The sequence below is a fragment of the Mastigoproctus giganteus genome, chromosome 7, assembly GCF_048544385.1.
Source record: "Mastigoproctus giganteus isolate SK-2022 chromosome 7, ASM4854438v1, whole genome shotgun sequence".
Taxonomy (NCBI): domain Eukaryota; kingdom Metazoa; phylum Arthropoda; class Arachnida; order Uropygi; family Thelyphonidae; genus Mastigoproctus; species Mastigoproctus giganteus.
The window spans coordinates 160,829,675-160,846,936 of record NC_143581.1 but is presented as its reverse complement, the minus strand read 5'-3'; the positions used below and the strand labels follow the sequence as shown (position 1 = coordinate 160,846,936).

The window sequence follows — 17,262 nt, the reverse complement described above, 5'->3', positions numbered from 1 at the left end:
CCCTGGATTTTAAATCTATTTTACCAGCCCTTACCAGTTTTAAATGGTTCCACTTTTTTTTTTTTTTTTTTTAGCCGAGTTTTCTTCAGATCATCATATTGGCTAATCTCTTTCTCTCTCTCTCTTTTTTTTTTAATATTTAACTTAACTGAATTCTGCATTGGAATCTTCAATAAAATTAAAGTCTTTCCATTTCAATCCTAATAGCCGGCCTAGTCCTAGTTGCTTGCAGTGGAACAGCTATCTTTCCCGCTGCAAAAATTAATTCTTTATTTTTTTATAATTGTTCTTACAATTAAAGTTGCAGGTCCTAAATTATGGTGCACATCCGCTTGTCGTTGACCAGAATCGATTCGCTTCAAAACGTCTAATTTAATTTTCAAATTCAGTCTATTTCTTACATTTATAGTCTTCGTACTGCGCCCAGACGTTGTTGCTTTTTCATTCCTATCGGTCATTATTAGCTCTTCAAAAATGTAACTGCATTGGTTGAATTAATTGTGATCCAATGTTCAAGTAAACTGTCCATTTCGCATGATGTCTAATATGGTACTGAGTGATGACTAGACTTCGGATAAATGAATATAATGCAAATATTACAAGCAATATACCTGATCATTTTTTAAAATGTTGATCTCGGAACTACGTAACAAGTCACTGTACTGAAATTAAATTAGCGTGCGAGAAAATTTCACTGAGCTTGGAAAAATTTCTCAAGTCGGCGTGGGAAACGTTTTAATGCTGTTTTGCTATTCATTTTCAAGCTATCGACTCCATCAAATGAAACGATTTCGTTAAATATGTCAAAAATGTAATCTGTAAAAGAGCGTTATAGTGATCTGTGACAGCGTTATAGTCAGATACAGGTTATAATATAAGAACAGCGTTATAGCGAATCAGCGTAAAGCGAACCGCGTTATAATGGGGGCCTGCTGTACTTGAGTAGTTGGCTACCTACAGAAATGATGCAATTGCACTAACTTGTATGCTAGTCAGCTCCCTACGTAACCTGAGGCTTTAGCCCTAAACTAATACTGTAATTCAGATTACTCCACACTATCAGACATCTCTCATATTGTGGAGTTATACTTCACAACTGGGTTGTCATCACTGCAACGCCAGGGTACCTGCCCACCCACTGATGAGGAGCCAATAAGCTCCGAAACTGTGCCATATGGGTGATGGTATCTGCTGAGAATTTATCTTCTCCTATGGTGAAGCATTACTTATTCAAGGTAGTGCAATATCATGGTAACTCATTGTGAAGGTATTCACAATATGAGATATACTTAATGTTGCAATTGCATTGTACTAACTTGTATGCTAGTTAACTTTAACATGAAATCATTTACAAGAACGTTTAACATGACTGTAACTCCTATAAAGAATTTGAATGACAATTTCAGAAAAACACATTTGGAGCTGTTTGTGATATCTGTGATCGATTATGGTATGAAAATGATGTAAATGCATTCTAACATTTTCAAAGAGCAACAGTTACATTTATCCTGCTATTCCACTTCATTTGCCTCGATTGGATGTACTGACTGAGCAGCTCATTTCTCCTCGTATACCATTCATGCAAATTAGAAGACTAAGACATGATTTCAGAAAACACAGAATTTTTGGCCAAATTATAAATGTTCCTGTAAAATGTTAATTCAATGGTCAGTCATTTGCTTCGGAGTATAGATGGCAATTATTGCATTAATGTTCATATCAAATGTAAGAAAAGTCACAAATTGAGTTATTTGACGGGCTTGGTTTTGTAAATGAGATACTAGTAGCAGTAGTCGCATGTGATGGAAGAAAGCAGTGTATGAGCTTATGCAGCATCAGCCAAAAAAAAAAAAAAATTCACACAAACATTCCCGCTAAATGTTTGTCCAGTTCCTCCTTAAATTTATTTAACCTATCAACTTCCACAATGACAGATGGAAGTTTGTTCCGGCAATTAACCACCCGCTGGCTAAAGGCAAATTTCTGCACATCTATTCTACATCTGTCTTTCCTTAATTTCAATTTATGCCCCCTTAGGTTCGTAATCTGAACAAGTGGAAGAATCCTATAAGAATTCGGTGTGCTCAACCCATTCAAGGCTTTGTATACCTTGATCAGATCACCATGCAGGTGCCTATCTCCAGCCATTGCAATTTGCAGAACTTAATCCTCTCTTGGTACGAGGATCCGTTCATTCCCCTCACCAATCTTGTTGCCCTTCTCTGTACACGTTCAAGCAAATCTACATCCTTCCTAAAATGAGGCCTCCAGACCTGTGCGCAGTACTCAAGGCATGGCCTGACCATTGCCTTATACAGAGGGACAATCACCTCCTTTTCCCTGCTAGCAAAATTCCTATATATCATTGACAGAACCCTATGACCTGTCCTGGCAGCCTGTCTGCATTGCTCAGAAAACTTCATATCTGACTGCACAATTACTCCCATGTCTTTTTCAGTTTCTACAACCTTAAGTGTAGTACCACACACACACAGTTGGTACGTTTCTCTGGGGTTACTTCTACCCATATGCAGTACTTTGCATTTGTCAAGGTTAAACTTCAGTTGCCACCTCTCAGCCCATCTGCCCAAATTTTCTAGATCCTGTTGCAATAGCACACTGCCATTACTGTCATTAACAACCCTGCCAACCTTTGAATCATCTGCAAACTTCAACAATAAGCCTGATATACCTTCATCAATATCATTGATAAATAAACAAAACAGTAGTGGACCCAACACTGAACCCTGTCGGACTCCACTAATAACATTAGTCCAAGAAGAGCAGCACCCATTGATTACCGCCCTCTGTCTTTTCTCACTCAACCATCCTTTTATACATTTTAGCAATTTACCCTTAATACCATTCTGCTCCAATTTGTACAATAGTCTTCCATGTGCAACAGTGTCAAAAGCTTTCCTGAAATCCAATTATATGATATCAAAATTATTTTTTGCCTCCAGTTGCTTTGTAACCACATCATAACCAGTCAAATTTGTAAGACAAGACTTTCCCTTAACAAACCCATGCTGTGTCTGAATTATTGCTGCAGTCTTGTCTAGATGAGCCTGCAATGCATCTTTAACCAGTGATTCCATTATTTTACCTGGAACAGAAGTTAAACTAACTGGTCTGTAATTACTTGTGTCACCCTTCGATCCTCCTTTGTGAATTGGAGATACATTTGCACATCTCAAGTCCGTGGGGACTTCCTCTGAGTATAAGTATGCCCTCATAATTATGGCTAAGAGCTTGCTTAGTTGCTTTGCCACCTCCTTTAATATAACTGGATAGATCCCATCCACCCCAGGTGCCTTTCTTATGTTTAACTTCAACAATTTCTCCTCCACTTTGCTCTCAGTTATTACAAAATCATTAAGCACCCTGCTACAATTTGATAACCTTGTGGCATTTTCAAACCTTAGCTCCTCATGTGCCAATGTAGATGCAAAATACTTATTCAGTTTGTTTGCTATCTGCGCAGGATCATCACCAGTCGAACCATCGATATCAAGTGGACCAATCAGATTCATCATTCCTTTTAGAGTTTATATAAGTAAAGAAATCCTTGCTGTTTTTCTTTGGATCCTTTGCCAAAGATTTCTCGTAATCTGTCTTCACCTGCCTAACCTCCTTTGTGATTTGATTACAGACTAGCTTATATCTGCCATAGACTTGTGTCGCTTGATAATATAAATTATCAGGCGACACAGATGTTAAGGTTTTGTTAAAATATCTACAGCGGTACCTCGCATAGCACTGATAATTTGTACTGAAACTGTTCCATGTTATATGAAACCGTGCTGATTGGGCTATAATTATAATGGGTTTTAACTGAATGAGTACCAGAGAAACAGTCTATAAACAAATTATAATAAATCTATAAACAATTTGTGCTTTGTTATAGCCAATTAAAGGGATTTTAAATAAAAAAAAAATTGCAAAATTTTATTAATGAAAAGGTAACATCATGAGAGATGAGAAAAAACTTTTATTGTTCATTTAGGTATTTCAATAATAAAGTCTGAAGTTGTCTCTTCTTTTTCTCAACGTACAAGTCTTTTTAGAATCGAATCCCATCTTGTAAAATTTGCTGTATCTTAATGCTACGTTCAACATCTGAATCTCCATTCATAATTGCCTCACAGGCCATGTAAACCCCCTGAAAAACTTTCTCTATTTCATATGTTGAAAATTCTTTTGGTGCTACTACAGTGTTATCCACTTCAGAATTGTTTTCCTCTTCTTCATATGCAGTTTGCTTATCAATTTCAAGGAGAGTTGCATCATCTAAGTGATTTGCAGGTGAGTCAATGCTGACACATACATTGGCAGTGTCCAAAGTTTTGAATCCGAAGTCTTTTCCAATCTTTACAACATGCGTACTGATGTGGGATTTACTTAAAGATTTAATTACCATCAGGGGTAAAGGAAAGGGTTTTTGCTTCCGTAAAGGTGAGTACAGTGGTCTCCGACAGTTTTTAAATTCAGTACAGTGGGATCAACTGACGATGTTACCAACAATAAATTCTAAGTGGGAAGCATTCAAGGAATTAATCGTGGATGCTACTAAAAGTTTCATACCTATTAAGAAATATTGTTCAAGGTTTAGGCCTAAATTGTTATCTAATGAACTAATGAGACTCGTAATAGAGAAGAAAAATGCATGGGATGCATATAAATTATCAAGCGACTCAGAAGCCTATGGCAGATATAAGCTAGTCTGTAATCAGGTGACAAAGGAGGTTAGGCAGGTGAAGGCAGATTACGAGAAATCCTTGGCAAAAGATGCTAAGAAAAACAGCAAGGATTTCTTTATTTATATAAACTCTAAAAGGAAGGGGATGAATCTGATTGGTCCAATTGGCATCGATGGTTGGACTGTTGGTGATCCTGCTCAGATAGCAAACAAACTGAATGAGTATTTTGCATCTACATTCACACATGAGGAATTATTAAGGTTTGAAAATGGCAGAAGGTTATCAAATTGTAGCAAGATACTTAATGATTTTGGAATAACTGAAAGCAAAGTGGAGGAGAAATTGTTGAAGTTAAACATAAGAAAAGCACCTGGGGTGGATGGGATCTATCCAGTTATATTAAAGGAGGCGGCAGAGCAACTAAGCAAACCCTTAGCCATAATTATGAGAGCATCCTTGGATTCAGGGGAGGTCCCCACGCACTGGAGATGTGCAAATGTTTCCCCAATTCACAAAGGGGGATCGAAGGGTGACACGAGTAATTACAGACCAGTTAGTTTAACTTCTGTTCCGGGTAAAATAATGGAATCACTGGTTAAAGATGCATTGCAGGATCATCTAGACAAGACTGCAGCAATAATTCAGACACAGCATGGGTTTGTTAAGGGAAAGTCTTGTCTGACAAATTTGATAGGATATTATGATGTGGTTACAAAGGAACTGGATGCAAAAAATAATTTTGATATCATATATTTGGATTTCAGGAAAGCTTTTGACACTGTTGCGCATGGAAGACTATTGTACTATTGTACGAGCAGAATGGTATTAAGGGTAAGTTGCTACAATGGATAAAAGGATGGTTAAGTGGGAGAGGACAGAGGGTGGTAATCAATGGGTGCTGCTCTTCTTGGACTAATGTTATTAGTGGAGTCCCACAGGGTTTGGTGTTAGGTCCACTGTTGTTTTGTATATTTATCAATGATATTGATGAAGGTATATCAGGCTTAATGTCGAAGTTTGCAGATGATACAAAGGTTGGCAGGGTTGTTAATGACAGTAATGGCAGTGTGCTACTGCAACAGGATCTAGATAATTTGGGCAGATGGGCTAAGAAGTGGCAACTGAAGTTTAACCTTGACAAATGCAAAGTACTGCATATGGGTAGAAGTAACCCCAGAGAAATGTACCAACTGTGTGGTACTACACTTAAGGTTGTAGAAACTGAAAAAGACATGGGAGTAATTGTGCAGTCAGATATGAAGTTTTCTGAGCAATGCAGACAGACTGCCAGGGCAGGTCATTGGGGTTTTGTCAATGATATATAGGAATTTTGTTAGCAGGGAGAAGGAGGTGATTGTCTCTCTGTATAAGGCAATGGTCAGGCCACGCCTTGAGTACTGTGTTACAGGTCTGGAGGCCTCATTTTAGGAAGGATGTAGATTTACTTGAGCATGTACAGAGAAGGGCAACAAGATTGGTGAGGGGAATGAAGGGATCCTCTTACCAAGAGAGGCTTAAATTCTGCAAATTGCAGTGGCTGGAGACTAGGCACCTTTGCGGTGATCTGATTGAGGTATATAAGGCCTTGAATGGGTTGGGCACGCTGAATTCTGATGGGATCCTTCCCCTTGTTCAGATTACGAACCTAAGGGGGCATAAATTCAAATTAAGAAAAGACAGATGTAGAATAGATGTGTGGGAATTTGCCTTTAGCCAGCAGGTGGTTAAATGCTGGAACAAACTTCCATCTGTCGTTGTGGAAGTTGACAGGTTAAATAAATTTAAGGAGGAACTGGACAGGCATTTGGAAGGAATGGTGTGATTTTTTTTTATTTTATTTTATTTTTTTGGCTGATGCTGCATGAGCTCATGCAGTTGCTTTCTTGCATCACATGCCACTACTACTACTACTACATCTTTGGAAATTGTCCAGATTTGCGATTCAAAACCAGTGAAATCATTTGCCAAATGGGGCAAAACATGCTTCCAAACAGAACACATGTTGTTGGCAGTGATTTCTAGCCAAGATGCAAATATATTTTCAATCGTATTTAAAGGGGTAAAAAATAAATTGTGAAATGAAAAGTTTGAAAAGCTATCAACGTTGCCTCATCAGGATGGAATTAAGAATACTGAACACATGTTCAGTATTCTTAATTCCATACCTACCCCTACCCCTCTTAGAAGTTCTGAAACGTTTAACTGAAACACCCTGTATAATTACGTTTACATACTACATAATTACATAATTACTGTTACATACAATTATAAAGAAATAAGTATAGATCTAAAAATTCAAGAATTTAGTACTCACTGTAAAAATTACACAAAAAGATCAAGAAAGCTGCATGTAGGAGCTATTGGCATGTGTACATGTGAGACAATAGAGTTGGCACCACAGCATATATGTACGTGTACCTAGGCTATTGAATGAGTTTTAATATGTACAGTAAATTTTCAGTTTAAACTTAATTAAAAACCGTGTTATAGTGAAATCCGTACTAAGCGAGGTATTGCTGTATTTAACTCCTTTGTATGGTCTGTATGATATCAAGATTGACGAAGCATTCTTCAATAAAGACATGGAACACAATGATGCTCCTAACATGTGATGATATCCCTGACAAGCGAGCAGAAGCTCTTCATTTTATTGGAAAGGCGACATTAGCCAATGAAGATGCTGTAACATGTGCAGTTCATTTTAATAAACTTGTGGATTGTATTTTAACTTTACTTCAGTCTAAGAATTTCAGTCCATTTCGACAATATTACGTTGTCAACTATTTTAAATTGATTGAATTTCAACATCATGCTGTCCACATGCTCACATTCATTCATGGCTTGGTAATGCTCCTAAAGAACCTATGTGAAACGGTATGAATGCAACGATGGCTATGATAAATCAGCTCATTTCTATTTCAAAAGCCTCTGGTAATATCAAACTTCAATCTCCACTCTTTACAATTTCAAGTGTATATATCATATTTTAGCTATCAAACCCATTGTAAAGTAAATGACATATCGAACATGTATTGCAATCTCAAATTGATGGAATTGTCGAAAAAAATAAATGCATTAAAATGTTAAACCTGTTTGGAATCTTTTCATTCCTAAAACCCTTTAACCTCATCCAAGCAAAGGATGTTTTCACATAAAATAAAATAACTTTTGTGCATACAGGGTACACATGATGCGTTTTTTTTTTTCATATAAAATATGTATGTTGTCCACAAGATTTATTTTATGGTGTGGTTTTGGACTTAAAAAAAAAAAAAAAAAAAATCCTGCTTTATCTGAAAAATCTCCTGTTTCCCTCTGCCCACAAATACCTAATGTCCAGATTTTTGAAAGTCAAAAGTTGGCAGCTGTGCAGGCATCATCACTAAAAATATATTGTGTAGAAGTACACTTTTCAGGTATTCAGAATATAGCAAGGTTATGTTTCTGTTGATATTTATAATCCGCAATATATTTCAGGCAGAGGATGTGCGGTGCTTACTTATAGATGCAATGCCTCCAACTACTTTTCTGCCAACAACTAAAAGCAGTTCTGTCACAGGAAATTCATCTCCCTTGCCTTCATTAAGGTAAATCTATAAACTCTAATATAATCAGGTAATATGTAAATATATGCTAGTTTAGAGGTGTTAAAATGTTGCTTGAAATCCTAGTAGATGTGCTAAATTGAAATATAAGATAGATATTTTAAAGTTGGCTCATTAAAATAAATAAGTATATATATTTATTGTTTATATGAGTGGTATACAAACTGGTTTGCTGACACATCTGGAGATGAAAAGGTGGTGTGTGTGTGTCATGAATGAGTTACATACCAAAAATATACAAGGTCTGAAATGTAAGTTGCGACTTATCCCCTCTGACATTTCAGGAAAGAGATGCGAGTGCTAGTGTATGGGTAGGCCAGTGTATTTTATTTTTTAGATTTGCATGTTTTGGAGGGCAAATTTTGAAATTGGGTTAGAATTTTTTTTTTTTTTTTTTTTTTTGCCAACATTGTGTTATATTATTGAGATAAATAAAACCAAGTGATATTTAATTTCGGGGTTCAGTTTGTAACGGGCCTCCGTAGCCGAGTGGTTATGAGCGGAAGTGAAGTAGTACATGCTCTTTGAGTAGACCGGGGTTCAAGCCCCTGACTGCTAAATACAGTCGATCTGCCAACCTGCAGTGGACCAGCATGGCAGATTATGGTCCATTTCCCTCAGCATGAATTGTTGAGGAGGCTTCCATCCTGCAGTGGGTTGATAATGGCTGCAATTTTTTTTTTTTTTTGGTTAAGCTAGAAACTGAAAGGGATCCATGGTCAGTAAAGTTTGTTTGTATGACACTCATGTTTATTCTATTTATGTTGTGCACATAGAAAACAGTACAAAATATGACACATATATACAGGGTGTTTCAGTTAAACGTTTCAGAACTTCTAAGAGGGGGAGGGTACATCCTGACAACTCGAAATCATATAGCAATGTGGGGTCGGAAATGCTTTCCTGAAGCGGTGTTGTACACAGAAGCACCATAAAAAGAAAAGAGACCGTAAGTGAGAAATCGTTTTAATAATACATGAAAAGAAGCAAAAGGTACATGGATTAAAGTAAGTGTTCGAAGTTTCTTCCACGGGCTACAATGCACGTCTCACATCTCCGACGCATGGACATCCGAACATTCTGGAATACTCCAGGCGAATTTCGAATTTCTTCGGCAGCTATTGCGATTCTTGCAACCAGCTCCTCAGCATTGTCAACAGGGGTGTCATAAACTAGCGATTTCATATGACCCCAGAAATAAAAATCAAGACATGATAGGTCGGGTGACCGAGCAGGCCAACGCACGGGACCACCACGTCCGATCCACTGTTGACCAAGTGTGACATCCAGGTAGTTACGAACATCTCCGCTATAATGGGCAGGGGCTCCATCGTGTTGGAACCACATTGTCTGTTGCGTCGATGCAGAAATCTGTTCATCTCTCAAAAGTTGTGGCAATACTTGCTGCAGAAAGATCAAGTAGATAGGTCTGGTTAGACGACACGGTAACAGGTAAGGTCCGATGAGGTGATCTCCCATAATACCGGCCCATACATTGACCGAAAATCGAATCTGTGCTGCACGACGTCGTATTGCATGCGGGTTCTCGACCGCCCAGATATGGTCGTTATGCGTGTTGAAAATTCCTTCCCTTGTGAAGGATGCCTCATCGGAAAACAACACTTCAGCAGGAAAAAGGGGATTTGTAGCACATTTTCCAAGGTACCACTGTGCGAAAGCAATACGAGGTTGAAGAAACTTCGAACACTTACTTTAATCCATGTACCTTTTTGCTTCTTTTCATGTATTATTAAAACGATTTCTCACTTACGGTCTCTTTTCTTTTTATGGTGCTTCTGTGTACAACACCGCTTCAGGAAAGCATTTCCGACCCCACATTGCTATATGATTTCGAGTTGTCAGGATGTACCCTACCCCTCTTAGAAGTTCTGAAACGTTTAACTGAAACACCCTGTATAATTACGTTTACATACTACATAATTACATAATTACTGTTACATACAATTATAAAGAAATAAGTATAGATCTAAAAATTCAAGAATTTAGTACTCACTGTAAAAATTACACAAAAAGATCAAGAAACCAATTCAAATTAAAAATAATTACGTTAAAAGCTAAAAAATATAAAAAGAGAAAGAATAGTATTTTTCTGTACAAAAAAAAAATCTTAGTTTTGTTAAAATAACAATAATAAATTTATTGAAAAATATATTCTCACCAACTCCAACAGCTACTTTAACCATATAATTAGGTATATGTACTTGTATACTGAGTAACCGAGGTCTTTGTAGCCGAGTGGTCAGGAGTGGGAGTGCAGTAGCATACGCTCCTTGGGTAGACCGGAGTTCAAGCCCATGACTGCTAAATACAGTCGATCTGCCAACCAGCGTGGCAGATTATGGTCCATTTTCCTCAACATGAATTGTTGAGGAGGCTTCCATCCTGCAGTGATATGGTTGATAATGGTTGCAGTTTACCTTTTTTTTTTTTTTTTTTTTTTTACTCGTATACTGCTATACAAATACTAATGGTAACTAAACTCTCAGTCGTGATGTGTGCGTGCATACGAACGATGGTTAATTTTGATTGGTTATGGCCATGTGATATTTCAAATGGGGAATCGGCCAGTCTATTCCACTATTCCTCAGGAAACTCAGCTTCCGAAGCAATACAAACTTAACCACCAACACAGCAACCACAGTCTAGTTCACAAGACTAATCAGCTCCTCTAGGTACTTCCAGCACTTGAAAATAAAAGAGCACAATCATGTGTCCATCTGCCTGCCACCATAATCTAAAAAAGTTGGCCTCGTTTCAGTTGTGCATCAGGCTTTTTAGATACTTTTAAATATGGGTAAGGCACCAGTTGTCTTCACTGTGTCCATCTGCATGTAACAACTTGACTCCTTGTGGACAGATTTTTTTGAAATTTTATATTTGGCTCTTTTAGAAAGTTATTTTGAGCCATCCAAAATTTTATTAAAATATGGCAGTTATTATTATTATTTTTTTCCATGTTACACAGGTTATCCATATATTGTATGTTTTGCTGCCATGTGCTTATTGGAAGAATGATTGGGCATTATGGCAAATCTGCAGAAAGGGAAAGTTTTCAGTTTAACATGTTTGCTGCTGGCTTGACTTCCATTTCCAGTATATATTCTGTACTTCTGAAAATAGCACATGTATTTGATATGAACTGAATTCGAAAATCATGGGATCGAGTCAGTCTGGATTGTAGAAATACCTTTGGGCTTTTCGCTATAGCTGAATTAGTCATATGCTGTTGATGGTTGATTGCAGAAATATCCAGTTTTTTTTCCTGTCAACTCAGAAGAAAATGGAGCTTAAAGTCAGGTGGTTTTTCATCCATATGGTGAAAACTCCCACACATACAACGAGCAGTGAATGTTAAAGACCACACATATGAAAATTGCTGATTTTGAATAGCTCATCACTTTACTAAATATATAAATAAAAAATTATACCATTTGTTCAATGTTTTAGGACTGTGTTTTGTTGAAGTCCAGTAGTAATTGATTAGAAATAGCTTCAGAAAACAACTCACCTCTTTATATGATGAATTGTTCTTGGCTAAATTAAAAGAAAGACTAATAAGTTGAAACCATAAAAATGCTACCTCCTTGAAGTGCATTCCGCTGAGTGTGTTAAAACTTGCCAACTGGCAACAGAATATAAAACTGAATATATATTGATTCTCAAATAAGAGTAATAGCAAGGAGAGAACTTATCTTTTTGAAGCTCATTCCATATTATGTAATGCATGTGTGGAAGGTAATTTTTTTTTTTTTTTTTTAAAGATTAGGAGAAATCTCAAAAAATGAGAGATCTTGTTTTTGAATGTTTAAATTTCTTAATTTATATTTCATTATAGTGAATGCTTCCACAGTACAAAGTTTATAATTGTTTTTTTTTTTTTTTTTATTTATTTAATTAGTATTTCAGCATTATATAATTGTGGTTGTGTGTATGTTGTAAGTTCTGCAATTCCATTTCCAGTACGTATGCTGTACTTCTGAAAATAGCACATGTATTTGATATATCAGAGCGACCATACCTGATGTAAGTTGATCTGATGTATTTGGCTGAACACCTTGTTGGTAGCTATTGGGTTAACTGGAGAACAAACAGGATGACTAACAGTCATTGTGTTTGTTGACAGAAAAACTCTTGTCATATAGAGAATATACAGTTCATTTATTCCAGTCGATAAGAGGTAGTTAAAAGTCACCAGTAATGTGACAGTAGTTCATTCAATCTACCTGAAGAGATTTTTGTCATACTCCTCAGTCTTTTGACTTGAGACACTTTCCAGCTATCATCTTCCCTTTACCAAAGTTATTTCACACCACACTGACTTACCTGCCCCTTTGTCCTACCCTCTCTCTCTCTCTCTCTCTCTCTCAGGAATACACAGCATTCATCAAAATAAAATTCTTCATCTCATATTTGGGAGACTTTTCTCAACATTTAGGAGTGCATGATGGGCCAAATGACTGTGATGAGTATTACAAACAGCTGTACAAGCAAATAGAGCAAGCTGGTAAATCAGAATGTCTTATAATGGAAGATTTTAATTTTCTCAATATTGACTAGAACTTGTGAGTTGGTCGCTCACATAATAGCAAGAATTTTCTAGCTTTATTATGGGACTACTATAAACCTAAAATTTCCAGAATAACCTTTGCAGAGCCTCTCAAGCTTAGTGTTAATCCACAAGGTTTTCACTGTGACATCCCTCTTGAAATTCAGACAAAAACATTTTGTCCTATCTCACAACACTTTTTAACATTACTTATATATGTACTGCCTTACCATTAATATCCGGACGCCTGCCTTTAGACAAAAAAAAAAATCTTTTATTTTGTCATTTAATATTTTGTGCTGAAACCTTTTGCTTTTATGATGGCCTTCAATCTTCACGGCACACTCTCAACAGCTTTTTATAAATGTTAGGTGATGTGTTCCTCTACTCAGCCTTTAATGCACCCACCAGTTCGGCCTTGTTCTTTGGGTGATCTCGACTTGCACATACCCGAGAATCCAATACATCCCAAATATGCTCGATAGGGTTCAGATCAGATGGACCAGCCATTCCAACTTTTCTACACCCATGTCCTCAAAGCACTCTGTTATGACCTGAGCAGTTTGGCATGGCGCATTGTCTTGCTGATACTGGTATGGACCTTCCCTGAAGTATTGCCATAATGTTGAATGTGCATAATTGTCCAGGATGTCCTGGTATTGCACAGCATTCATGGTTTTGTCGATAATGACTAATGGGCCCAAGCCAAACCATGAAAAGCAGCCATATGCCATGACACTGCCTCCACCAAACTTCATTGTTGGGAGGATACAATCAAGAAGGAACTGTTCCCCGGCATTGGCCACCCCCAAGAACGACCATCAGACTGACAGAGTGTGAACCTTGACTCATCTGTCCATAGGACTGTTTTCCACTGCTCTGCAGTCCAGGATTTGCACTCCTTACACCATGTTAATCGGCTTCTAGCATTTGTTGAGGTGATCAGTGGCTTGTGAACAGCTGCACGACCATTGTAACCCATATCATGGAGTGTCCTTTGTATTGTGCTGACATTAGTCCCAATATTCTCACAGAGGGTTTGTGTGACTTGAGACAATGGCAAATTACGATTTGGCGCACAGTCCTTTGCAGAATTCCCTTGTCCCATTCTGTTAGTTTTAGGGATTTACCAGGCTGTTTTTTTGCAGATTCAGCTCATTCCTCTTCCATTTGCATATGACGTCACTAACCGTCAACTCTAGGGATCCCCGGAGTGACTGCGATGTCTTGTACGGATGCTTGCTTGTATGGCAATCCTACTATCATTCCATGTTGGAAGTCTGTTAATTCTGTGGAACGTGTCACCTTGCATGTCCACTTTTGCAGTTGTCTGTTTGAAGCCCAGTGTGCATATTTATAGCAGGTTCTGTGACATGTTGCATGCATAGGACCTGTTACTCCCATCCATGGAAGGGTATCCAGATATTAATGGTAAGACAGTGTATTTCATAATCAGTTCATTTCAGCTTTAAATCATTGGTCCTCAAATCTTTTACCATACACCCACTTGAATCATTGTTGTGTTGTGTTAGCCTGTAGAATCCCACTGCTGGGCAAAGGCCTCCCCCGAGTCTCTCCACTCTTCTCGGTTCAATGCCAGTTTCATCCATGTGGGGCCCATAGGGGATGTTAACTGATCTCTCCACCTGGTTTTCTGTCTTCCTCTATTTCTTTTTCCTTCTTTTGGTAGCCAAACAGTCGTGAGTTTACCCCACGAGTCCTCTTGTTTCCTGGCGAGATGTCTTGGCAGGACATCTCGCCAGGACTTGGATGTCTTGAGTGCATCATTGATTTTAGTTTTTTGTCTGATAGAAGTAGATTTTATTTTATTTATTTTTTTTTTTTGGTTATACCCAGCATACTTCTTTCCATTACTCATTGGCATATTCTAAGTTTATTTACTTGTTTTGCTGTCTTGTCAATGACCATGTTGGCTGCATATGTTATAGTGGGTATTATTATTTTGTATAACTTTCTTTTTAGGTTCATAGGCAAATCTCCTTTCATCCATTCTTTCATACTCCATCAGCTTCTCCAAGAGTTGATTCTGAATTCTATTTCTTTGTCCATTCTACTGGTGACGGATATTATTTGGCCTACATATTTGAACTGCTCTTCGTAGTTTAGTGTTTTGAATCCAATGTTGATGGGTGAGACTGCATGATTGGTCATTATTTTTGTTTTGTTAATATTTAGGCCATCTTCTTTGCTTTTGAGGTTTAGATCTTTGATCATTCGTTCCAGTTGTGAACTGCTTTCAGAGAAGAGGGTTATGTCATCTGCGAAACAGAGGTTGGTTAGTTGCCTGCCTAAGATGTGTATGCCTGTATCACTCCAGTCTAGTTTTCTGAATACCATCTGACGTACTGAAGTGAGCTTTGGTGCTATTGGGTCACCTTGTTTTTCTCCCCCTTTCTATTTTGAATTTATGTCCTATTTGCTCCAGCTTGATGGCTGCATTGCTGTTGCTGTTGATATTTTGGAGTAGTCTGATGTTATTATTATTATTATTATTAGATAGTATGAATCAGAGCTGTAATACTCAATATGTTCTACGTTGATAATAATATTAGTAAATTAATAAGAGGAGTATACCTCAATATAGTACGTGGAACACTTCCGTATAATACCCTCCAGAAATTAAAACGGAAAAAACGAAAAAATCGAGAACTTAACCGGGTACATTAAAGTAAAATATAAATAATTAAATAATTAAAGTAAAATATAAATAATTAAATAATCAATTTAATTCCTCTCCTCTTATCACTTCTAATCTCTCCTCTTATTAATTTACTAATATTATTATTAGCTATATGGTGCAAGGAAGCCTGAGGCTTATGCTGCACCAGCCAAAAAAAAATTCCTGAGCCACCCTGAGAGAGAGAGAGAGAGAGAGAGAGAGAGAGAGAGAGAGAGAGAGAGAGAGAGAGAGAGAGAAAATAGGGAATCACCAAGAGAGAGAAGAATGATTGTGATATCTAGCTCAGGACCCTGGGTCTGCCATGGCCATACTCACCAGATCCGGGGAATTGTAGTCTGTTCCTTGTTTTTGTCAAGCTATCATAAGAAGTTGGTCTTCAACTGAGTCAAATACCTTTTAGAAGTCTATGAAAGCTATGTAAAGTGATAGGTTATATTCTTAATACTTTTCAATGACCTGATTAATGATGTGGAGATGGTCGATGGTTGAGAAGTTTTTCCTGCACCGTGCTTGATCATACGGTTTGTTTACATCAAGTTGATCGGAGATTCTAATGAATATTTTCATTAGAATAGTAATTATGTTGTATCAGACTTATTGGTCTATAATTATTTGTATCTATCTCCTTTTTTGTGAATTAAAATTATTTCTGATGTTAGTCATTGCTTTGGTACAATTCCTGTTGACAGTATACTAATATATTATATTACATAAGACAGTTGACAGTATACTATTACATAATCTTATATAATACAGTTGACAGTATACTATTATATAATATATAAAACTTGAACCATTACTAACTGATAAATAGTGGGAACATCATCAGTTTTTGATGAACATCAAAATAATGAACATCATCATTTTTTGAACTCTGTATCATGCTTTGGTTCTATGCCATCCACTTTTCTTACAGAATATGTTGCCTGTCTTCCCTATAATTCAGTCCCCCCAGTTAAGATTATCTTCTGAAGAACCAAAGCATTCTGTGCCTGTCGATCCATTTGAGAGTATCACACAATGTAACATCTGACATTTGAATCTCTGACAAGTCCCCAGGCTGAATTTTCTCCAGGCCATGAACTCACATCCTCAAAGTCTCAGTCACACCTTGCGCAAAGAAATGATTCACCACCAACTAGCGAAATCTCAGCATACATAAGACAAGTGCAAGCAATAAAAAGCTATATTTCACAGGAGAATCACTGTTGGCAATTTTGCCATCAATTGTGATGTCGTTTGGCAGATAAGACTATCTTTTCTTCAAATATGCCTCTGGGGTTGGGTATATTCATACTATGATTTTTTAGTGTTTTTCACCAACCATTGAAGTAAAAACGAAAGACGAAAAACCAAATTCTTAAAATTTTAATATTTACAATAAATTTATTTACAGACAAAACAAAATACCATATTACTGATGATAGCAATTTTAAAATAAGACAACTGTGATATACAGTAAATATACAAGGTGATAATACAGATACTGAATTTAAAATACAATAAATATACTAGGTTAAAAGCGCTAAAATACTAACTGAAGCTTTCAAAGGCTTCTGCCTTCTTTCTCAACAGTGTACTTCTATTCTGCGGTGCATCATTAAATACCAGCAGGTTCACGGTGCATTTCACGTAAACGATTTTGGGACCGCAAGTGGCTCGAGAGCTTACGAATTAGTTCTATTGAGA

The 17,262-nt window shown here is 37.1% G+C and overlaps 1 protein-coding gene across 3 annotated transcripts in view; it reads left to right on the top strand.

Annotated features, from left to right (window-relative positions):
* Positions 1-17,262, top strand: part of Tnks (tankyrase) — a 637,218-nt gene that overhangs the window by 429,204 nt on the left and 190,752 nt on the right. For all 3 annotated transcript variants that reach the window (XM_090377953.1, XM_090377952.1, XM_090377954.1), the window contains exon 20: positions 8,178-8,287. In XM_090377953.1, coding sequence (XP_090234079.1) covers positions 8,178-8,287 — 110 coding nt within the window. The remainder of the gene's footprint in view (positions 1-8,177; positions 8,288-17,262) is intronic.